Genomic DNA, 24,009 nt, shown 5'->3' on the forward strand with positions numbered 1-24,009 from the left:
GATCTGACAAGCACCTAAGTAATTCATGCAATGACTTTATGCAAGAAATTTCATTATTTCTAATAACTTACAGTGTTTTAATATTTTAATGTAATTATGCTTAATTATATATTGTAATATGCATTAGCAGAGCTTCGTCTCTGGATCTAAGTAAAATACAACTAATGCAAAATTTTCTTCCAGTTTTTTTTTTTTAAACAGGGAATTAAGTCCTGAAATGAAACTACATGCAAAGACAGCAAGCAATCTCTTGCCAGAGAAAATATTGGCATAATAGATTTGAATGTCCCAGTTTATCAGTTCACTTTACTAAATCCCCAAATCATACACTGGTTTAATTTTTTTTTCAGAAGTTGTATTGCTCACCTTTCCACTAACCTATTTTTAGTAAATTCTGTTTTGTTTTATGAACTTTTACTAAAAGGCAATCTGAGCGAGGGAGACATTGAGAAAGATATATCAAAGAATGTGATTTATGATAATGGCTGCTAAAGGTGGAGAGGGGAGGAGCTGGAACCAGTGCCAAGGTGAGGTTTGGGGATTTATTTATCTGTGTTGCTCGTTGTAGGAGGATGCTAAAGACAGATACAAGTAGCAAGAACTGAAATATAGCTGGCTCCTGTTGAGTGCATCCACACGTGGCCACGGGTCTGTGTGGGGTTTGCGAGCACATTCCCACACTGCTGGGCTTCGCCCCATGGTTGGGGCTGGAGTGAGGGAGGGGACAGTGCAGAAGTGTTAGATTAATGTGAATTTGTGAAGCACTATGTGGCTTTTGAGAAATAAACACATTTTGAAGACCCTCCATTCTCTCTTTTTCCTTCATTCCTCTTTTAACTTCATAGCACATTTTCCCTTCCCTAGGGAAGTCAAAAGAAGACAAAAGAAGGGAACAAAATGGGGGCATCAGACCCCTCTCCATCCTGAGCCTCCTACAAGCACTGATGAGGCAGCTGCTCCTTGAGGTCGCCGTAGGCTTGGTCGCCTGAGGCTGGGGCAGACCTTCAGGGTCAGCGAAGCAGCAAGATGCAAAGGCACCACAGACAGCTCAGCCATCCCACTGATGGTGGGAGAGACCTGCTTGCTTTTTCATTTGGGAGTTACCTGCTCCCTGGCCTGGAGGAGAAGGGAGAAAACAGAAAAAGGAGTAATTCCTAACATTTGCATAGCACAATCTCATACAAGGGATTTAATTTCCTTAGCAATCCTATGTTGGTAACTGTGAAGCCTCTTAAAAAATGAGGCTCTGGGAAGTCAGACGTCTGGATGAAGTTTCACAGCAAAGGCACAGTGTAGTTGGACTCGGGCCCATGCCCACTGCCCAAGCCCCTGTACATTCCTCTAGGCTATTGCATGGAAGGCACAGGCTCACTGGCATCGGTTCCAACCAGACAGACACACTCAGGCAGTTCCCCAATATAGGGAAGGCTCGCTCTGGCACAGAACTATTGGTTTTGTTTTTAGCAGAATTTAACAGTGCCTATTTTGAAATCTTTGCTTAAGGGCACATTTTAAAGTTTAAGAAAAGAAAAATTAACAGCCATCAAAGGCAATGAAGGGAGATGAAAGCTCCAAGCTAGAAGCTCCCAAGGAATGTTTATTAAAGATGACCTCATCATATGATGTTGCATGCAAACACTGAAGTATAAACTTCATAGAGACGAAAAAACAGAATATTAAGTTAATGGAAAGAGCAGTGAAATGGAAGTCAGGTTCCGGGTTTGATTCCCACCTCATATCATTTGCTAGCTCTATGGCTTCTGAGGCAATCTGCGTATCAGTTTCCTCATTTGAACATGGGAACATGGTATAATATCTCACAAAACTACTGGGGGCTCAAATACCATCGTATATGAAATGACTTTTAAACCTCTAGGTGAAAGGTATTCTCATTCATACATGCTCACTGGTTAGGAGACTCAGGGGAACAAGTCAAAGGCATGCATCTCCTTCGGCCTCTCAGCACCTTCTTATTTCATTCTCAGGTAAATCAGCTGCTCCACCAATACAATTTTTTGGATTGGTTGCTCTCTCTGGCCAGGTCACTTTTCATTTCCAGACCTCAGCCAAGACTGCATTCTTGCTCAGCACCCCTGGTTGCTGGTCCTAGACACACCTGCCCAGAGTCATACCTGCAGTTGCCCTCTGACCCTCTACAGCATCCCTCTCCAAGATCCCAACCACAAAATACATCCTTTGAATTAGCTTCTCTCCTGGTCCATTTGTAGCATCATCCCCATCCCTCACTTCTACTGTGTGTGATCTCTGTTTTTTGTCCTCAACTTGAGCTGTCTTTCCCTAGTCTCGTGCTCTAAAACCACCCCATAGACATCACACCTTAAGACTTTGCCCTTACTCCCAGGTGGGTAGGTAAATAATTCCCTCAGCATGTCATCTCCCTAAGCCCTCATCTCCAGACCATTTTTTGCCTATTTGTTAAGAACCTTCCTTTATAACTTTAACATCCTTCGGGAATATAACATAGGGTCCAGAGCACAGACCTGGGAGCCAGGCAGCCTCATTAGGAGTCCTGACTGTGCTACCTTCGGGCAAATCTCTTAGGCAAATTCCATTCCCTTTTTGTGCCTCCTTTTCCTTACTTAAAATCCTTACAACAGTGCCTGGCATGTAGTAAGCACTGCCTGAGTGTTGGGCCATGGAGGACGTGTTCAGGCTTGGTCAGACAAAGGGAAGGAGGACTGGATTTTAGTTACTGGGAACAGAACAAGCAGAGATTTTTGCCCCAATATTTAATAATCTATTCTTTACCTGCAACATTATGTTACCTCCAGGGCTATTCAGGTCAGCCTTAACAAAAATCTGCCTTCTGGTTTCCCACTGATTCCCTAGTATCATCTCTCCCATTCTTGCCTCTGCTTCAATCCATTATGCACTTCTTTCCCAGCTTGTGTTTCTCCTTTGTATCTTCACTCGTTTGCTAGCACTCTCATTTGAACCTTGAGTAGGTAAGAGCTTTTTACTTACATTTCAGAGCAGTTTATAAATAGGCTGCTTAGTTTCAGCCAGCAGGTACAAGCTTTCATTAAATTCTTCCTCCTTCCCATAGTGCTGTTATCTGGAGCTCCCAGGAAAAAAAAAAAAATGGAAAAGTTGAGAATTATGTTTTCCTAGTCATTAAGACAGCATAGTTTGAGGCCCAAGCAGCAGTTTTTATTTTCCTTACCAAGAATTGACCAGTGATTTTGACCAATAATCTATACCTATAAAAATTTTCCCTTCTGAAAAAAATACTCCTAAAGACACGTAGATCATTAGCTATGATTAAGAAAGCCAAAGTCCAAAAATAATTCAGAAACAACATTCAGATTCACTCTGGATGCAAATTACTCTAGCGTATCAATTAATTTTCTCACCAAGAAAGAAATGAGAACATGAGCAGAAATGCTACCTTTGATAGAAATAATGTATCAAGGTGGGGGAAGGGGGACTCCCTTTTCTGTTCAAAATCTGAAATGGAATTACCTCTGGAATATTTTTAAAACTTCCCCCCCAAAAAAATATTCAGTTATCTGAAGAATTTCCTGCATTGTGACAGCAACATAATTAAGCATATTTAACATTTTCTTTGGATTTCTATTCATCTGTCGTCATTTTCAGTTTTGAATAGCATAATGGAAGCCACTAAAAAGAGGAAGCCATTAAAGAGAAATCATTTTTCTGTGGTATATGAAAGTTGTCACCATAGTTTTAAGATGGGAAATATTCTACAATAAAGTATGGCTCAATAATGGGATTCAGCAATACTATCATACTTCAGAAATGTGGCCACAATCATTTATCCTTGCATTCCTCCAAAGAATTACACCAGGATGTCTTAATAAATTTACATGGCCTTTAAATAAATTTCAGATGGGCAGGGTGCGGTGGCTTATGCCTATAATCCCAGCACTTTGGGAGGCTGAGGCAGGCAGATCACCTGAGGTCAGGAGTTCAAGACCAGCCTGGCCAACATGGTGAAAACCCATCTGTACTAAAAATACAAAACTTACTCAGGCACAGTGATATGCACCTGTAGTCCCAGCTACTTGGGAGGCTGAGGCAGGAGAATTGCTTGAACCTAGCAGACAGAGGATGCAGTGAGCCTAGATTACATAATTGCACTCCAGCCTGGGTGATAGAGGAAGACTCCATCTCAAAAAAAAATAAAATTCAGATGATCTTGCCATTCCCAGGTTAGAATAAAATATGACACAATGAAGCCTCACTGTATCATTGAGGAGTGTTTAGTATGAGGAAATCAGCCTACAGAAAGACTGAAAAATCAGAGGCAGTAAGTTCCCTGAAGAGTCCTGGGCTATTTGGGAAGTGGGAGGGGTCACCTAGCCTCGGAAACTTGCTGTGTCTGGTTTCCATCACTGCCATTGTGTTCCGTCACTCCTCAATCCTGTGCTCAGTGTTTTCCCTTTCAAATGGTTTATTCGAGGCTCTGCGGAATGTTCCTAAATATTACCCATGATAACCAACAGGATCTTGAGAGTGTGGTGACAGCCTACTCGAGTCAGTCTTCTTCAAACGCTAGCTTCAGGAAAGTTGTTCTATTCCCTAACACTGTTTTTTTTTTTTTTAATCCCCACCCACACACAAACACACACGTTAGCAGCTTGGCTTTTATAGTTGATAATTAAGAAAAGGGTTGTGTTGGGGTTTCAAGTGTTGGTGTTACCACTGACTTCTCTAATTCACTAGCAGTGATTTCGTTATCTACGACTGGGTAGTCTTTAAGCATTTGCTCCTTAAAATATAACTGTATTCTAGTGACACCACTTCCACAATGGCTATTCCTGAAGTAGAAGGTAGCCGTGTAGAGAAAATTATGGATTCCAAATGCAGTTATTTCCCACAGCAGTGTAAAACAGGTTTGAATACAAGTGTCATTTACTTGAAGAAGAGGCTTACCACATCGTTACAAGTAAGGAGTTTCCTTCATGCTGGAAACGAAGGCCTTAATTTACAAGACTGTGTTTCCTTGTGACGTGAGCAACTTGAGCCTCCCTTAACAAAATCGCATCAGTTTTCATATTACTGTCCATGGTAGGAGTAAAAGACTTAAGGAAATTGTCATCTTTCTGCTGAGGTGATGAAGCCTTCAGCCCGTTTCCTCAATTGCCTGTCGGTTGTTACTGGCATTTCTGATATGATAGCTTTAAACCAGTTACTAAGAAATAATTACTTAGTAGTTATATTTACTAATATGGATAGAAAAGATCATTTTCAAATTCTGCATCTTTTGGCATATTCACATAAATGGGAAAACAGTAAATTAATTAATTTCAGGGTAAATTATATCATCTCTTATCCCTCTTAAGCATATGTGTGATGAATATAGTAGCTTTGATCCAATCTCTGGACTTTTTAAAAATAGCAATGAGATAGATGTCATATTTGCCAGCTATTATGAGTATAAAATTAGCATCTGAAATGAACTAATTTATAGCACGTTTCTCAATGTGTATTTTCTGAAAGTGTGCTGTTGACTCTGTACGGGGCATTTTCCATGACCTCTGGGAGTCTGTATGAAACCCAGGCTTCTGAATGGCTCTGTCTGTGGTTTCTCTGCTTCTGTGCTTCTGCAAAAAATTCTAATTGAAAGGTGTGAATTTCATGTGACAGAGACCTTGCTTCAGACTAATTGAATGTTCTTGGCTCCTATGCTGACCTGTCATGAGGAAACAACCTCTGGCTGTGTCCACAGCTGGGTAGACCTGGGAAGTCTATTCTGCACTGTAAAGAAAGCCAGAAGCTCAATGAAGAGGCCAGATTGTTTAGGCCATCTATCAAGTTTAAGAAAAGGGTGGGGTGGCAGGAGCTGGGCCAAAGTGCAGGGGAGTGGGCACCCTGTGTGGGAAGCAGGAGTGCAGGTCTCACTCCGGTGGGAGCTCGTAGCTCCACTAGCGGGACTCTCTTTAAATAGGAGGTTGAAACGCAACATAGAGGGGCTAATTCTATTCCTTCATTATCCCTTTGCTTCATAATTTGTTCTTTAACTTATGCAAGTTACTTGTTCCTGCCATTTAAACATTTCAAGTGTTTTGCTTTCGTTCTTCCTTTTTTTTCCCAAAACACACACACACACACACACACACACACACACATACACACACACACAGAATATTGAAAGCTTTTTGTTCCTTTGACTGTTGATAAATAGGAAAAAGATACAGTGTCTGTGCATGTTGCATCGGGAGATATTTATTCTAGAAGAGAATAATAGATGACAGAACAGAATAGCTTTTGTGTGACTTGGAACTGGAGTTTATTTTTTAAAAAAAAAATTTTTTTTTTGAGATGAGATGTCACTTTGTCCCTCAGCCTGGAGTACAGTGGCACAATCGCAGCTCACTGCAACCTCAAACTCCTGGACTCAAGTGTCTTCGGAGTAGCTGGGACTACAAGCAGGAGCCACCAAGGCTGGCTTTTTTTTTTTTTTTTCTCAAAGAAAGGAGTCTTGCTGTGTTGCCCAGGCTGGTCTTAAACTCCTGGTTTCAAGGGATCCTCCTACTTTGGCCTCCCAAAGCACTGGGGTTACAGGTATGAGCCACTGCACCTAGCCCTTGGAACTTAGTTTCCGACAGGACCTGAATCCCATAACGAAGAGCACAGAGCCTTTTGCATGTTTGATCTCACTTCAGTCTTCTTAAAAGTTAGTGTCATTCATTGTTTCTTTTTTCATAATTCTAACAATTTTTAAAGAAAAGACTGAAGTCTATGGAATACCAAGAATACTCATTTCTTTTACTTGTATAACAAAGAACTTTTCATAGTTCTAATAATTTTTAAAGACTGAAGTCTGTGAAATACTAAGAATACTCATTTCTTCTTTTACTTGTGTAACAAAGAAGACTAGCCTTAATTTTATTTTCTATTTGACCCATATATTTTCCAATCATCACAGCCCACTGTGCTTGCTGCCTGTAATTAGCAGAAGGTGAGACCAGGCCAAGGAGCCCAGAGAACACCAAGAGGTCAGTGGTGGGAGAGCATATTTGAGTACACACATTTGATTTGTGTGAACAGAGAGAAACCTGAAAAACAGGCAGGAGGGCCTCCTCAGAAAGCTAAGCAGAGGGAAATTTGGTGTGGGCACAGACACCTGGGCATGCTTCCCCAAGCAGCACAGCCAGCAATTGCCATCCTCCGCCTCACTAGCCTTGGTGTATGCGAGAGGGAACACAAATCAGCCCAGGCAAGGGCGGCTTGAGGAGCAACTCATCCTGTGTGCACCGCTGCTTCTGGCTTCTCTGCAAAGCCAGGAAAATGCTGGAAATATGCACAACTCCTACAAGAAGAAAATAGCCCATGAGCTACTTCTTCATTGAGTTTGCCCAAAAGTGAAATGTGAAAAGAAGTGCACAGGCCGGGCACTGTGGCTCATGCTTGTAATCCTGGCACTTTGGGAGGCCAAGGTGGGCAGATCACCTGAGGTCAGGAGTTCGAGACCAGCCTGGCCAACATGACAAAATCCTGTCTCTACTAAAAATATAAAAATTATCAAGGGGTGGTGGTGCACGCCTGTAATCCCAGCTACTCAGGCAGCTGAGGCAGGAGAATCGCTTGAACCCAAGAGGCAGAGGTTGCAGTGAGCTGAGATCATGCCATTGCACTCCAGCCTGGGCGACAAAAGTAAAACTCCATCTCAAAAAAAAAAAAAAAAAAAGCACAAACTAATTTATTTATACGTTTTCAACAAAAGAATCAAAAGTATACAATATGGTGTACACCTGAGACGGGGATGCTTTGTTTCACTTCCTGGGGGGAAACCTGACCTCTCACCCTCCCAGAGTGGGTGGGATGACACGTGGCCTTAGGCCTAGGAGAGTTTCTGCTGAGAAGCAGGAAGAGCTGTCTGCAGGGTGCAGGGAGCACATAAGCCTGTGAAAACAGGTGGTTCCCAGAACAAGCCACTTGGCCCTGAGAGCACCCCACAACGCAGACTGACTTTTCTAACTATGTCTGTCAGCACGTCAGCCACTCCATGAGGGGAGCCCTCGGCGGTGCCTAGGAGCCAGCATCTGTGCTGAGCTCTGTGCCAGGGACAAGGCAGCTTTCTGTGCCAGGGACAAGCAGGGTGAGCAGCAGCCCTGTTTTCCCAGAGAGGTGAGTGTGGCCCCTGGAGGCGACGTGTGCCTTTACTGCCTGCCAGGCAGAGCCCAGGTGGCTGTCATTCCTGTACCCTAAGGTGCTCCTTTGACTAGGTCTCCAAGGGTCCCACACAGGATCCCTGGAAGCAATGTTTATTTTGAGATAAATCTGACAATACCTCCAGGGACCTGTCTTGAGATTCAGATGCTGAGTATTGCAACACAGAGGCTTACCTTGCTAAAGAAGAGACAACCCTTCTTTTCAGGATTATCTGGCCACACCTTGCCCCCAAAGTGTGACTTCTGCCTGTCACCTTCTAAACAGGAATGTACAGGCAGTGTGAGAAATAACCCACTATTGAAGGATTGGAGGAAAAAAATGCCCCTGGTGTGGTAGGCTCTAGGATCAGCACCCCAGCTCCACCCTGGGCTGCTGAATCACTTTTGTCAAGTTACATTGTGTCTCTGAGACTGCTGTGTTATCTGTCAGAGAGGGCTAATAGCACCATCCTTCATGAAGTCACTTGGAGTGAATAAAGCAGATGATTAAGAGGGGCCCAGCACAGGCTTGTTCCCTGGCCTCTGGCAGGGATCATTCCATTTGATCCCAGCCTTGTCATTCTGATTGTACACTCCTGGATGACAGGCACGGTGCTGTGCCCTGGGCTGGCTGTGTGTCCACATGAGCCTGGGAACCTTGGAGACACACCGGACCTCAAGAGTTTTTTCAGTCAGGGGTCTCTCTGTTCAAGTTGACCCCTGTGGACCCTCTGCTCAAATGGTGTGCCCAGGGGTCAGGAATGGGGCACATTCCCAGAGAAAAGGGTGGCACAATCCATGAGGCATTCATTCATAGCATGGACAGAGTGGGGGGAGCTCCAGGCTTTCCTTCATCCAGGAAGGATCCACTCTTTTGCCCCTTCCCAAGAGTTATTCCTGCCCCGTTGGTTGTCAGCAAACAGCTATTGAGCACCTCTGTGTACCAGGTGCTGTGCCGGGGGGTGGAGGTTACAAAAACAAATAGAATATGGTGTCTGCCCTCCCAGAGGTAGGTCGTGCTCAGATTTTAAGGCTGATAACTTATATTCGTTCCCCTGCCCCTCCCATTGTGGGAGTTGAGAGAGCAGCACGCAGACCTGCTCAGGCTTTTGGACTGGTTGCACTGCCCTCCACCGTAGGCCTGGGTGCCCATACAACTGAAGCCAGGGCTAACTTCCCCATCCATTAGCTCCTTACAACCAGTGCTACATCTACTGTTGGAATTAAAGTACAATTAAGCCATGTCCTCAGGCACTGTAATGGCTTATTTTGTGTCCTACTCACAGATGTATAAGGGAGTAGAGCCTTTCAGTTTTGTGCATGCCCAACCCAGCAGGGCTTGTTGCTCAGTATCTGCACGTGGAGAGCAGGGTAGGAAGTGACCAGGCAGGAGGATGCCTAAAAAGAAGAAACTTCAAAATAAGAGCCACTCCAGTCTCCTGGTCAGGTTGATGCTGGTGTTCATTCAGTTATGGTGTCTCCTCTGCCAGTTAAGGTCTAAAAATACATGCTGGGTGATTGGGGTGTAGTATCGATCAAAATAAGCTAATTAATGATGTCTCAAGCTGTGTGAAGCAGATAATAAACTAAAAGATTGCTCTCTAGCCATCAAAAAATAAGCTGCATGGAGGTCTTGTATTGGATGACTAACCTATCAAAAGTTACTATGGATTTTCCTGCACTTTTGTGAAGATGACCCCAGGGCTGTCTGCTGCTCGTGTATGAAATTGAGGAGTGAGTGAGATTTCATGTCACAAACAATTCCCAGCCTTTTCAGCAATGAGTATATTTGACAAGTAAGACACCACAGGATAAAAACTCACTGTTTTCACTGGTGCAGAATAAGTCAGCATTTGCCACTGCCTTATCTATCCCTGCAGTACAATTCCTCTGAAGGCGCCACAGTCCCATTATGTGTTAAGCACCCCTGCCACACTGCACCATGTGTCAGGTTCGCGCTCTGCCATGCAACTCTGGGGATGAATTGGAAATGGCTGCCCTTGACTTCTTACTCTGTTCATGGGAGTTGAAAAAATAAATGGACAATTTCCATAAAGGGTAGCCAGTGGCAGGGTACCCAGGGGCAGCCTTGGGGAGGCAGGACTTACCTCCTCCTGGGCTGAGGGATGCCACAGAGGGTGATGAGGCCTGAGGGTGGCAAGGAGTCTGTGTCCCAGCCCAAGTGCTCTGGACAGGGCCTGTGCACCTGGAACCCCAAACCTCTGGGTCTAGAGAACCCTAAAGATAGACTTCTGGGATTGGGGATCCCTTGAAAGAGTGCTTGTTGGAAGAGCATCAACAGCAGGAACTCAAACCCTGCCCTCAGGAATGAAAGCTGGAGGCTGAGCTCCTTCCTAGAGTCGTGACTGCCTCCTGCTCTAGGAAGTGTCTTATCTGCCACTTCCCTGCATATTAGGTGACTTATTCCCTCAGGATTCTACTGTGTTTGCCAATCAGCCCCTTGCAAGAGCCTGTACTGGGGCAGCAAGGCACAGGGAGCCTGATGCTCCAGGCCAGTCAGCCCAGGTGGGAGAAGCGCAGAGGACAGGGGAGGCCATGGCAGCCCCTTGGGGAGGGAGGGAGCAGACTCAGTTCCTGGATGGAACCAAGGAAGGAGACAGAGATGTGCAGAGGTGAATGGAAGACTCTGGGGCCTAGTTTGGGTAGCCAGTGAGGAAACCATGAGGAGACGGAGGCCTGCCTGGAGGAATAGCCGCAGCTTGCAGGGAGGAGCTGGGCACCACAGGGCACATGCCCGCCTGGGAGGAGGGGCCTCTCAGTCCTCAGAGATGCCACTGTGTGGAGCAGGCAGCGGGGCTGAGGCTGGCCTGAGTGCAGAGGGACCACTTCTCCTTGGATGAGGGAGCAGGACTGAGGTGGGAAGGTTACCCATTGAGAGCTGTTGTAAAGCCTGACAGCGGGAGCCCCAAGGATCTGGCCGTCCCCTGGAGGTTGGAGAGGAATGCCTGAAAGATGCCCTCAGGAGTCCAGAGACTCCTAAACTCGGTTCCCTCAGTCCGCCCTGCCAGGACACAAGCCCTGGTAAGGAAACAGCAGCTGGGTCGCCACACACTCCTTTAGCATTGAGTGATTTGGGGTTGGGCAGCGACACTTTTAGAGAAAGTGGCTCTAACTCTGAACAGTTCCTAACCTAGTTTTGAAAGTCATTCTTTGCTTTTGTAGTAAATGAAAAATATCCCTGCCTTCTGGCCTGCGTGCGTCCATTCAGCCTTCATTCATCCACTCAACAGTTATTTGTTGAGCATCAGTTATAAGCCAGACAAACACATGGCTCAGAGTCTCAGGGCAAATGAACCATGGAACCAACACAAGCACCCAAGTCATCCCCCAGACAGACTCTTCCGCTCCTCTAGACTGTCCATGACCTCCTGTCTTCATGCCTTCTGTTATTGGATTTCTGGGGCAGGGTGTAATCCAGGCTACTCAAGCCCTGTTATCATTACTCCACAAGAGTCATGTTAATTGGATCCAGCCACCCAGCCTCTTCCTGCACCCAGAGTGGGTCTGGAGAGAGGCCATGGGCTCAGCACTCTTCTGGACACACACCATCCCAGCAGAAGCAGAATGCTGGCTACTTACGGAGTTTGAAAGTTTCTACTGGCCGTATTTAACATAATCAGAAGAAACAAGTAAAATTAGTTTTGACGACATATTCTATTTCACCCAATAGATCCAAAACATCATTTCAACATGTAAATCAAGATTCAAAAAATTATTAAGGAGATATTTTACATTCTGCTTTTTCTACTAAGTGATCAAAATCCAGGAGGTACTATAGCACATCTCAGTTTGCACGCTTCACATTTCAGGTGCTCTGTAGTGTGGCTAGTGGCTACCGTTATTGGATAGTACACAGGTGTGGGGCATCCAAGGCTCTTCATTCAACTTCTAACCCTCTCGATAGCCCACTAGGCAGTGGACAATCTCTGACTCTTGTGTGCTTCATCTCCCATATTTATATAAAATTGGTTAAGAGACCGCTTGTGATGAGGGAAGACCAATAGCTAAAATTAGAAAACTCTGCAGATATTCGTTTATGAATTCTAGATAATAAGGGTATGAGAAACAGAAGACAGTGCAGCAGGACAGGCCATGCCCATGTCTGAGGAGCAATATGACTTGGCGTCTAAGAAACAGCATGTGCTGAGTGCCTGCTGTCAGAGAGAGGAGTGTTCCTGAGGAGCTCCTGTTCCCATGCGGAAATAGACGGTTGTCCTGCACATCATGGTGAAGCCTCTCTTCTTCTGCTTTTTACTTTTGTTTTGTGGACAAATAAATGGAAACGAAGGGGAATGAGTAGACTCAGAAGCATCAAAATCAAGAGAAGAAAGTGCAGCTGAGAAATGATAGCTTCAAGCACGTTCAGTACGCAGGGCATGAGAACAGGTGATCGTGGGAAGAAAACAACGTTCCCAGCTGAAAAGCCATCTCTGAACATTTCCTTGCTTCTCCAGCAGAAGTCACTATGGAAGCACAGGGCCTGGGTGGAGTAACTTCTCAGTCAGTGCCAGATGAATTGATGGGACTTGGTCGGTGACTGTCACAGATTACACAGTGGGTGAGAGCAATCACATAATTGGATTTGGGGACCGACTGCATTTTTTTTTATTTCCTCCTTTTTGCAGCAGAGAACACAGTAGAACTGCTACCCCTTTCATTGAAGAGAAGGTTACTTGTGAAATGGGTCTCCGTTTTTAGTGGGATTAAAAATAACTCAAGGCCCAGTCATGCAGACTGTGGTTTACCATTTATGACTCACTTGCTTCAGTTTTGTTTTGTGAGGCTTTTGTGAAGAAACAGCCATATTTTTAAAGAACATTTCCATAAAGGATTTTCCTTCTCATTTGTCAGGGTAGAGCAGAGGTGGGAAGGATGAGTGAGAGGGCAGAGAAGAAATCAGGGACCTACCATTATGTTATTTTCAGACAAAATTAAATCCTTTAGTTTCTAAAAACTATTCTTCCTCTTAAAAAAAAAAAAACAAAAAAACAATAGAGACAGGGTCTCTCTGTCACCCAAACTGGGATGCAGCAGTGTGATCATAACTCATTGCAGCTTTGACCTCCTGAACTCAAGTGATCCTCCTGCCTCAGCCTCCCAAGTAGCCAAGACTACAGGTGCATGTCACCATGCCCAGCTAATTTTTTCTTCTTTTTTGTAGAGACAGGGTCTCACCGTGTTGTCAAGTCTGGTCTTGAACTCCTGGCCTCAAGCAATCCTCCCACCTTGGCCTCCCAAAGTGCTGAAATTACAAGTGCGAGCCACTGCACCTGGCTGAATACTTTTCTTTTTAATCTGTGGAATGGGAAGCAGACGGTGCTCTGCCTCGTGTCGCAAGTCTGTTTGGTCGTTTCACTGGAAAGGCAGCCCTAGGTCACACGCTGTCCACAACGGGCAGGTCTGGCTGTCTCAGGCACTCTGGAAAAATTGGCCTTCCCCTGGCTGTGGCGTTCTGACTTTTAAAGGCAGATAGACTTACCAGTGGACTTGCATCTCATCAGGGAATCAACCAGGTTCCAGTGTGTTGTTTATTGCCTCTGTAGGAAGGGCAAGCAATGACTTTTCTTTGGAGATGGGTTACTCCTCTCTGAGTGCTGCTAGACTCAAGATCCATGGCCAAGTCTTCCAGTGCTGTGGTCCAGGGCCTCTTGGGACCCTGCAGCTGGACACAGAGCTGGACATATCTGAACATATTGGCCTTGGAAACTTGAGGGTGCAGTATATCTGTAAGCACCTTGAATGAAATCTTTAAGCTCTTCATCATATATTTTTTTAAAGGCCATAAAATCCAAAAGAAACACCCATAGCAAGGAAAATGGTAGCAAAACAATTCTTTCAACCAAATCCCCCAATGACAAACCACTGACGTTACAAGTTTTATGTATTCTGTTTTCTAGAAGGAGAAGGCATCCTACACGTAAGGATATCTTTATTTATTGTCACATTGGTGTTAGAGGCAAAGGCAGTATTACATATACATTTCATTTTCTGGTGCAGAGAACATTTTGATTAATTAAAATGTTAAAACCTCCAGTAGGAGGGCTGCTTTTGCAGGCTGAATTTCCTTGGCTGACTTTTAGGGGAGCTGGATAGGAGTCACGACGGCAGTGAGGTCGTGCAACTGGGAAGCATCTCATGTCCCTCAGCTGTGTTAGGTGGAAACAGGGCTGTGATGCCAGCTCTGGTGGATGAAGTACACAAGTGACCCTTCTGCCCTGTCATTGTGGCAAACATCCTTATCAAATCTGGAAGGCTCCATTTACCCAAAGTGCCCAAGATAGAAGAATCTGATCTGTCTGATTTGATGAGAATGGTTTCTGGAAACGGTCTATGCCTTCATCATCAGCTTATGTTCTTTAATTTATTAACAACTTTTTAGTGAGTATCTGATGTGACATACATCGTGCTGGGCTTTGTAAAAAAAAGCTAAAATCAGTATATTCGCATATTACAAAAATGTATGCAAATTTTAAGTGGATATTTTCAAAAGTGTAATTTTATGCACAGAATTTAAAATAATGTAAATCACCCTAAATTTTAAAAGCCTGTCAACAGTCACATAATTTCTAAGCTGGCAGGCCAAGAGCATTTTAGCATCTGACACGGTTGCCACACATCCGCAACAGGCTGCCTGGGAAGCAGATGTCCACCCTGCAGTGGCAGATCTCACTTCCTTCCACTAGGACTTCTGCAAATGATTTCAGTGGCCACTGCACTGTCATTCCAGGACCACTCAGGTGTGAAATCTGAACACGGCCCTCAAGACCCTGAATCTCAGTCCGGATTTCACATTTTGTAAGTTTCAGGCACATTAGCCACACTGGCTTTGGAAGTGGTGTATGTCCCCACATTCACTATCATTACAACTTAAAATACCTTTATAACTTGTAACAGTAACATAGTATCTGACATGTATTGAACACGTTATGTACCAGGAGCTGTCCAAATCACAACTCAATGAGGTATAAGTTTTGCTCTTACTCCGTTCTATTCTATTCTATTCTATTCTATTCTATTCTATTCTATTCTATTCTATTCTATTATTTTTTGTCCCCCTCCTATTACCCCATTTTAGAGTTAGAAAACCTTGATATGTAGAAATTAAGTACCTAATCCCAGGTCACTCAGCTATTATGTAGGGAGATCACTAGGCCACAGAGCTCCCAAGGCAAGTACACACAAGCATTTTTTCAGCTAGACCTGACTATCCCGCCCCAAAATCATCAGCTGTAGAAGACATTAGACCTGCTAAAGGGTACAAAGAAGGCAAAACAGCCCCCGCGAAACACTCCCCAAATGCAAATTAGTCTTGCGTTGTGTTAATTTAGAATCAGGCTGCTTCCCTTTCTCAATCCTGACCTCAAGAGGTTTGCAAATCGCAGTTAAAGTAGTACCTGCCACTGAGTATTCACAACACGCTGGGGACCTTGCCAAGCACCTTCTGCCAACTTCTCCTTTTCCCTCACACCAGCCCTGCATGACAGACACTGTCACCTCCAGGCATGTCTTAGAGATGACAGAAAGGTTATTCCAGATTCCCTATCCAGGGACTCCCTCCTAGACCAATGCAGGTCTTTATGAGTTTTCAAAAGCTCAACTTTCAAACTTTCTGTCTCATGATGTACAATTGACACGGTAAAATTGATAATAGTAAAACATTATCTGTGTTCAACATATAACAGATTCTGGCAAGCATTTCCCAGAACTTGAGGTCGCCTGTAAACAGACACAAGCCCTTATGCCTAGTGAAAACTCTGAACCCCAGGTAGGGGATCCACAGCTCAGCAAGTGCCTGTAGGTCTTTCCCCAGTGCCCATGCAGGACTCCCTTTGGCATATAGAGCCTATTCCCCACAGCTTTCCTGCACTCCCAAATTCAGTTTTATTCAGGCTTCCCTTCAAATAGTTTGATTTAACAGAGACACAGGTAACTGTATTCAAAAGCCATAGATAATATAAAGCCAACCTGAGTTCAAATGCACAGCATAAATCTAGAACTCCATCTCTTTCGTTGTGACCTAAAGGCCATCTTGCTACTTGGACTAACTGAATTCCGCATCTGTCATCTTCCAGAGCCCAGAACCAGCCCTGAGAGTGGCAAGCAGTGGACTGAGGAGCCCCTGGACTGTTCAACCACACATTAGGTGTCTTTCCAAGAGTCTGCCCCAGCACCCAAAGCAGATAATTTGCTTCCAGAATTATGCTGTGGGAAATTTTCCTGCTGGGGAGCACACAGCTTTCCGGTTTTTGTGTGTCTTTTTTTCTTTTACATTTTTAATGACTTCAGCTTTCATTTGGGAATCACAGAAATCTAATCACCATCACCTGACATATTTGTTCTTCCAATATATAAGATTCATTCACTGTGTCTTTTCGGAGTCCTATATATTTTGGAAACTATGCATGATTAATTTACCCAGGGCATGAGTTTGAGATACATATATGTTGAGTTTAAGTCCACACTATTTCAGCAAAAACGACTGATTGAGTGATGTGGTTATTCTTTTCCAGAATACAGCCCAGTTTTGGCCCAGGTCTTAATCCCTAAGAGTGCAGGGCTTTAACTCCTGGCTTCCCAGCAAGGTCTTGATCATTTCTGTGTCACTGCAACTGCAGACTGACCCTGTGACTTTCCCACTCCGGGTTTCAAGGGCTTGTTTTGTACATGCCTCTTGTCCAGCCTGACAACTTCATTAAAAAACAGTCACATTTGCCAACATACTGCCTTTTCAAGGAAGATGTGAAGTTTCCTTTCAGAACCTGCAGGCTTACATACTGTTGGCTGAACTACACAGAAGAGATAACCTATTTACATACTAAAAAGGTCAGTGTTGGACAATCAGCAGTTAGAGATGAATTTGCTGCTGCTTGCACCTGGAGCATAAGAATTGGGGAGAAGCTGGCAATTTTGCTGTCTCTTTATCTGTGTAGACAGCAAGCACTGTTAAATATGAGGATGTCTGTTCCGATCCACGAGAGTGGTATTGCACAGAGAAGCCCAGTGATGGACAAGCTCGCTCATAGTTTAGCCTTTCTGATTACTAATGAGTATATGTGACTGTGATCATACACGTCAGCCTCACCTACTAAAAGCTGTAATTAATTTGAGGTGGAAATATTTGCATAATGGTTTTTCAGATTCTGTTAGTAAAACAAAAACCATCATAATAGATCTTAAATTATGTGGCTACTGCTTATTTAACCTTCTCTTTGCATTATAAAAGGTAGACTTCTGGAGGGCTTAAAACATTTCCTTTTGTGGTCTTTTCAAAGTCTCTTCTAATATCAGCAGTTTTATTTTGCTAATGTGTGTTGAAAGTATCTTAAAAGATGTCCTTATAAAGGCATTGGTTTTCTCTGAAATCTCTATAATATTTTTGCTCCTTATCCATTTGTAGATTTAAACTAAATAATTAAGGAATTGAGACCTTTTCCTTAAATGCTGGGATGTAACATAAGACTAAAGTCACTTTTGAAGACAGGAAACCAGCACAGAAGGCTGTTGATAAGTGTGGGGCTGAAGTGCATGGAGATCCCGTTGAAGTCTCACTCCTTGGTTGCAGCAGCCAATCTTGTGCAAACAAACAGCCATTGTCCTTTGTACTTTATAACCATGGTACATTCAGAGCTGCTCAGAAAAGAGCACCCCATCTAAGAGTGCCTGTGTTAGGGAGGTCATGTCTCAGCTTCCACTGCTTTCCAAAGTCCCTGGCTGCCACAGGATGTCACGCCAGGTGAGGTCATGGTGCACTGCTGGGGATCTGCAGCAGCAGCAGCTGATATCACCCAGCTTCTCATGGGGACCCTTGTTACATGTCATGTTCAGTATCACTCAGGGGATTTATGAAGCCAGATGTGGACTGAAGCTCATTCTGTCTTTAGAGACTCATGAGGCTGTTTCCAGGAAGAAATTATTCTTTGTGTACATACACATCCCAGATGGTTTGGTGTGCCAATCTGCTTAGTAGTCAAATTCTGCATGGTTCCTTGATTCCTCTGACTCCTGATTTAAGGAGAGAGAAGCCAGTGGCAGTGACAAGCGAGCCCTTCATTGGCCATCAAACAGCATCTCATAGATATTATTTGAATGTGGCTGGCACACAGCCACAGTCTTCTGGGCATGGGTAACATCTGTCTTCTATGACCACTGCTCAAAAACAGACTGGTGGCATAGGGTATGCTTGGGGGCGATGCTGTATGATCAGAAGACGCGGGTTCTGGTGGTGTCTGCACTTTCCCTCCCCTGACTTGGGCCCTCTGGACTGCAGGGCTGACGCAGCAGTGCTTGCTCGCTGGGAGCCTGAGCCTCACCCCACCCCACCTCTCTTACAGAATACTCGGTGGAGCAGGCGCAGCAGGTGCTTCACCAGTCAGTGTTCATGTCCACGGTGTCAGCCCACCCTTTTCGGGACCTTCCCCTCGGCAGGGAGCAACACTGCAAGTTGCTTCCAGGTGTGGCCGACATCCGGGCCAGCCAAGTGGCACGTTGGACTGTGGATGAGGTGAGTGGAGCTGCTGGGGGCCAGGGCTGGGGTGTGCCTGCTGCTGAGAAATAGGCGGAAGGTGCCCACTGACCATTCTTTGATGTCTGGGACAGCGCCCTTTTTCTCTTAGGCATCGCATCTGCCATGTAAACTTTAAAACCCAAATTAGAGGGAGAAGCCAGATATGATTCTGAGGAGATGAGGAAAGCCCACCACTTGCCCAGATGGTTTTGCACCTCCCCTCTGCAGCCTTATTCCAGTGCCCCCCGAGGCCCAGAGCTATCAGCTGGGGCTAATTCAAGCAGAGGGGCTTAAGCCTCGAATTCCATATCAGAGATTTAATTTGGGCAAGCACAAATGTGCAAGCATCTGAGGCTTGCATCCTAGCCACGTGTGCTCTGGGAAAGGTGCCCAGCCCAGGACATCCTGCACCTCAAGGATCCATTTGCCAGTTGCCCTGTGGTCTTATGGGATCCAGGCACACTCATGGCAGAGCAGGCCCCTGCTGCAGGTTTGCTCATCTAAAGCTACAAGATGAGCAGGCCCACCTTCGCTTCATTTATAAAGTATATTTGGTCACAACGTTGTATGAGAAGCTGCACAGAGGGGGCAAGTTGGATCAGATTTCATTATAAACCTGCCTTACAATATTGGTTATTTTACATTTTATTTTATTTTATTTTATTTTATTTAGAGACAAGGTCTTGCTCTGTTACCCAGGCTGGAGGGTAGTGGCATGATCATAGCTCACTGCAGCCTTGAACTCCTGGACTCTAGCGATCCTCCCACTTCAACCTCCTGAGTAGCTAGGACTATAGGCATGTGCCACCACACCTAGCTAATTTTTTTTGTTTTGTGGATATGGGGTCTCATTATGTTGCCCATGCTAGTCTCGAACTCCTGGCCTCAAGCGGTTCTCCCACCTCAGCCTCCCAAAGCACTGGGATTACTTGCAGGAGCCACCTTGCCTAGCTTCAATATTGGTTATTAATAAGGAACAGTTAAGCCCCATTGCTTTACAATAATGCTGTAGAAATGCTTCATATTTAAAATGTATTATTTAAGGAATGTACCACTTACCTGTAATTCCTTTTGATAAAGATACTGTTTTTACTAGTCAGGCCTTAGAGAAACTGTTTTTTAAGTGAAGGAAAACCCTGGGTCACTCTGAGGGCAAGATTAGAGCTACAGCTGCAATTAAATTAGTCACACAATGTTCCTGGAGCACTTACTTCAGTCAGCTTAATCTTGGTTTAAGTCCGCCTTCCCAGCCTTGGGCCAAGGAACAGGCAGGCCAAAGCCCACCCAGAAATTGGAGACACTGAGTGTGTCTCCTCTGCACTCTTTGTCGCTGGGCTCATGGCCCCCTGGCATCATGGCCCCAGTTCCACTCCCACCTGTGTGTGCAGAGCAACAGAGTCCAGATCGTGAGGAACGTGGTGGAGAAGGCAGAATTCTGGGCATGTCTCTGCCCAGCTTACAACAATCCCAGGCTCCCCCTGGCGCCCTTCACAAGCCGTGAAGTCCCCTTTTCCGCCCTTGCTTGTCCTGCCATTCTTGCCCTCCCCTCCTGCCCCAGGGAGTCCTGCTGCCCCGGCCTGTTCTTACACTCAAACAGTCCCGCCTTCTCCCACTCTGCCCACTGCCAGCAGCAGCCTGGGGCTCCATGCTCACTTCTAACTCTTGCGGATCCTCGGTCTGAGCCAGAGGTCACCTCTGGCAGGGCATCTGCACTCTGGCCTGACCTTGCACTCACTTGGCATGACATCTTGAGAACCCCTCACTACACTCTGCACTTAATAGGCACCTGGTAAATGTGTGTTGAATGAATGTTGAATGACAAGGAAATCAATTGTGAACTGAATTTTGAAAAAAAATGGAATTTATCTAATCAGAAACAAAGAAGGGAAGCCATTTCAGTTGATGGGGAAACAGAGGCGGTTGCATGGAAGTGAGTTTCACAGACTTAGTGATGGCAGACGTGCACCACGCCCTGTGCAGGCATTAATCATGATAAACCAGCTATATGAATATAATGACAGTAAGGCGGATACTCACTTTCCCATTTTACTCATGGGGAAGTTGAGATACCTAGAGACGAAGTGACTTGCATCAGGCCACAGTCAGAACCAGGCCATGAGCTGACTTCCTGCCCACCATGCTCATTGTGGCCCCGGGCACAGAGGAAAGTGACCCAGGACCGGGAGATGGGCCTGGTGTGAAAGGCCTCAGAGGCAGGGCAGAGGGTGTGCACAGCCCACAGTCTGCTGGACAGAGCCGTTCTGGGTTCTTATGCGGAAAGTCACTTTGTGAAGATGGCGTTTCAGGAAGATGAGAATTGCACAGATCTGTAGAGAATAAGGTGAGAAGAGGTGGAGGAGAAGGAGACACCCAGGAAATGGAACCATCAGGGCCTTGGTGGGGCGCTGCCAAGAAAAGAACTCAGATTCAATAGACATTTCAAAGGCACAGGCAGTAGCACAGGGAGGTAGATCAGACATAGAAGAAGAAAAAGTGAGATGTGCCAAATGCCATTCCATTTATAGTCTCGGCACTAAACGGTTTAGTACTTAATTGGGGTAATAATATGTGAGAGCTGAAAGACCCAAAGAGTTCATCTGAAGGAATGGGGAAAGAGTGATGCCATTAGAAGTGAAATTTGGGGCAGAGTCCAGTTTGGGGCCAGGAGGATAACATGATGACTTCATTATTGGACACGTGACTCATGGTTAGCAGTCCCTGTGAATCACAGTAGTGGATATAGAGATGTCCCAGTGGACATAAACTCAAGATGGGTGCCCTTAAAGGCTGCAGGCAGAGGTTACCAAGGTGCATTTCCCAAGGGTGTGAGTGTCCAGAGATAGGGTAAGGATGGGTCGGCAGGGCCCCAGTTAGAAAGAGGAAAGAGGAGCTGCAAAGGGGCACTGACTTCCAAGGAGTCCCTGGAAGCCGGGTGTCAGGGGAAGATGAAACCAGAGTGTGCGGTGCAGCAGGACAGGTGTCAGAGCTGGTTGGGTTTTGAGGCTGGGTTCCTGGAGTTGTGCCTCAGGGAATTGGGAAAAATTGTGTACAGTATATGCATTTTTAATGCATAAGGGCCAGAGCTTTTATTAACTTCTCAGGGGTGCGATTATGCAATAAGAATAGACACCACTGTTAGGGACATTAGCAGTGACTAGGAAATGGGAGCCGTGATTGGACAGATTTCAAGTGTGGCACTTAACAGAAACAAAATCACGAGATTGGGAGGTGATTCAAGGGAAGTAGCTGATCTAGCTGAAAGTGTCATTAGGACAGAGAAGATCTCAGAAGGACTACCAGAGAAAGAGAAGCTGTTAGGAAGATGAGAGCCCCGGTCTTTAGTTCTCTGTTGTGGGTACAGGTGGAATCTCAGCCCTTGCTGCTGGGAGAGGCCTTACAGCTTTTCTAGATTTAAAATACGAGCCATGGGAAAGTCTAAGTGCCTCGCATACAATGCTCCTGCACCTGTTGCTTCCATAACCCTGTCTTCCGTCAGGGATGCACTCCAGGGAAAACCATTTTCATTATTCCCTACTGTTGAGCATATCTTAGTCTTGCTGTCTCCCCAACTAGATGCCCTGAGGACAAGGACCGCATCCTGAATTTCCTTCCATGTCCTCACACACTACAGCACATTTCCCAGTACCAACATAGGTCCTCAGGAATAGTCTTTGATGGGTTGAAAATGGGGGCTTTGTGATTGCTGTATTTGTATCTTTGAAAATAAGGGAGCTACTTAGGGGCCCCCAGTGAGTACCTACCCACAGCAGAGTGTGGGGCTGCTTAGAGCGGCCACAGTAAAAATGACGAGCAGGGCAGCAATGATGTGAATGGCAGTTCAGGGCTGAGCTGGACTGGTGGGGGCTCAGGGGTGCTTTTGCGCTTTGTCAGCACTGGGTGTTTCGGAGAGGAGCCTCCGCAGCCAGGGATGGGGCGTGTTGGAATGAACTGGGCATCCTTCGGGAAGACTTAAAACAGCGTGTCTGCAGCAGAAGGTGACGTGAAAGCACAGCCTCTTTATCTGCCTTCCTGGCCTGGGAGGAAGACCTCTGCTGTGCTTATGCCACCTGTGAAGAGAGGCTGGCGCAGGGCCTTTGTAACACTCCACAGAGCTGTGAGCTGCCTCTTAACTCCTTTGTTACTATGGCTGTCTCTCTTAGAGCGGTGTCTTTCAAAGTGTAGGTAGGCTTTGAAGTCAACTTCGTGGTTATAAAATGAAAGACCAGACGAGATGAGAGCACTTCATAGGTTATAAGGATTGTTGCTTTGCTAAACTTTGGTGAGGGATGTGTGTGGGTGTGCGCATGTGATAAGTTGTGGAGGTGTAAAGTATGTGTCTTACTCTGGGTCATGAAAATATCTTGTACAGGAGTATAAGCTTTTATGAGTAGGGACTAATATAGTTTCATATATTTTGATATCTCTGAATCTTTTGCTATCTTATTTCAAAGCATCTCGCACAGAAGAGGTGTTTGACAAATGTTCGAGTGAGTAGATGAGTTCATGAATGAATAGGCAGGTGGGTTTTATGTAGTCTGTTCCCTGATTCTGCCAGGTATATATGTCTAGGCACACGCGGGCAGGCAGGGCGTGATATGTGGTGTGCACATTTACCACCCTGGGTATGACTCAGGTATGCTTGGTGCACGTATGGGTACTTTTATTTCTCTTATTAAAAAACACTTCTTAAAGCACCACATATAAATTGCCCTAGCCTCAACCAAGTGCTCCCTAAATGTTCATTAACTTTGAAAGATGGCAGTCACTTTAAAAGCAGGCTTTACACAGGAAGGGGTGATTTGAAAAATTCGGGGTATTGCTAATAAGCAGAGCAGCCTTATACAATTGGGCCCTTAGAAAAAAAAAGGGCAAATAAACTCTGCTGTTAAAAAATAAGACCCAGGCTGGAAACATGGTCCCCAGTGGACGATTAGCCAGTAGAGTCAGGCACATATCTACAGGCTCAGCGAGATAGAGAACACCAGCATTTGGAAAGATTTAAAGCAGCGGCAGCCCCACGGAAGAACATGAGTCCTGCTGAGCTCCAGCGATGATGCCAGGGAAAGTAGGTCGTGGGGGAAGTGAGGTCGGCTGGCAGGATGGGCTCCCCTCAGAGCCTGGGCAGTGTCATCCCTCCCAGTCTCCCCAAACTGCTGTCTCATACTTAGAATTAACTTTCTCAGTGTCCTTCCAAAACAAAACAGGGATTTTAGCTGTAGGACACTGCGTGCCTGAGAATGTGGGAAGTGCTGGTGTGTCAGTGGTCACAGCACTGTGGGGGACACCTCCCAGAGCCAAGGCCAAGGGGAGACACCCGCGTGGCAGCCCCCATGCCACCGGGTGCTG

General features: G+C 45.4%; 1 protein-coding gene across 7 annotated transcripts in view; it reads left to right on the forward strand.

Moving 5' to 3' along the window:
* The window catches only part of L3MBTL4 (L3MBTL histone methyl-lysine binding protein 4), a 476,247-nt gene that overhangs the window by 442,985 nt on the left and 9,253 nt on the right, over window positions 1-24,009 (forward strand). For all 7 annotated transcript variants that reach the window (XR_004667534.3, XM_055102573.2, XM_034943563.3 and 4 more), the window contains one exon: window positions 18,491-18,660. Coding sequence is in view for 6 of the 7 variants with exons in the window: in XM_034943563.3 (XP_034799454.1) it covers window positions 18,491-18,660 (170 nt within the window). In the remaining variant the exon portion in view is untranslated. The remainder of the gene's footprint in view (window positions 1-18,490; window positions 18,661-24,009) is intronic.

This window comes from Pan paniscus, chromosome 17 (assembly GCF_029289425.2).
Source record: "Pan paniscus chromosome 17, NHGRI_mPanPan1-v2.0_pri, whole genome shotgun sequence".
Lineage (NCBI taxonomy): Eukaryota > Metazoa > Chordata > Mammalia > Primates > Hominidae > Pan > Pan paniscus.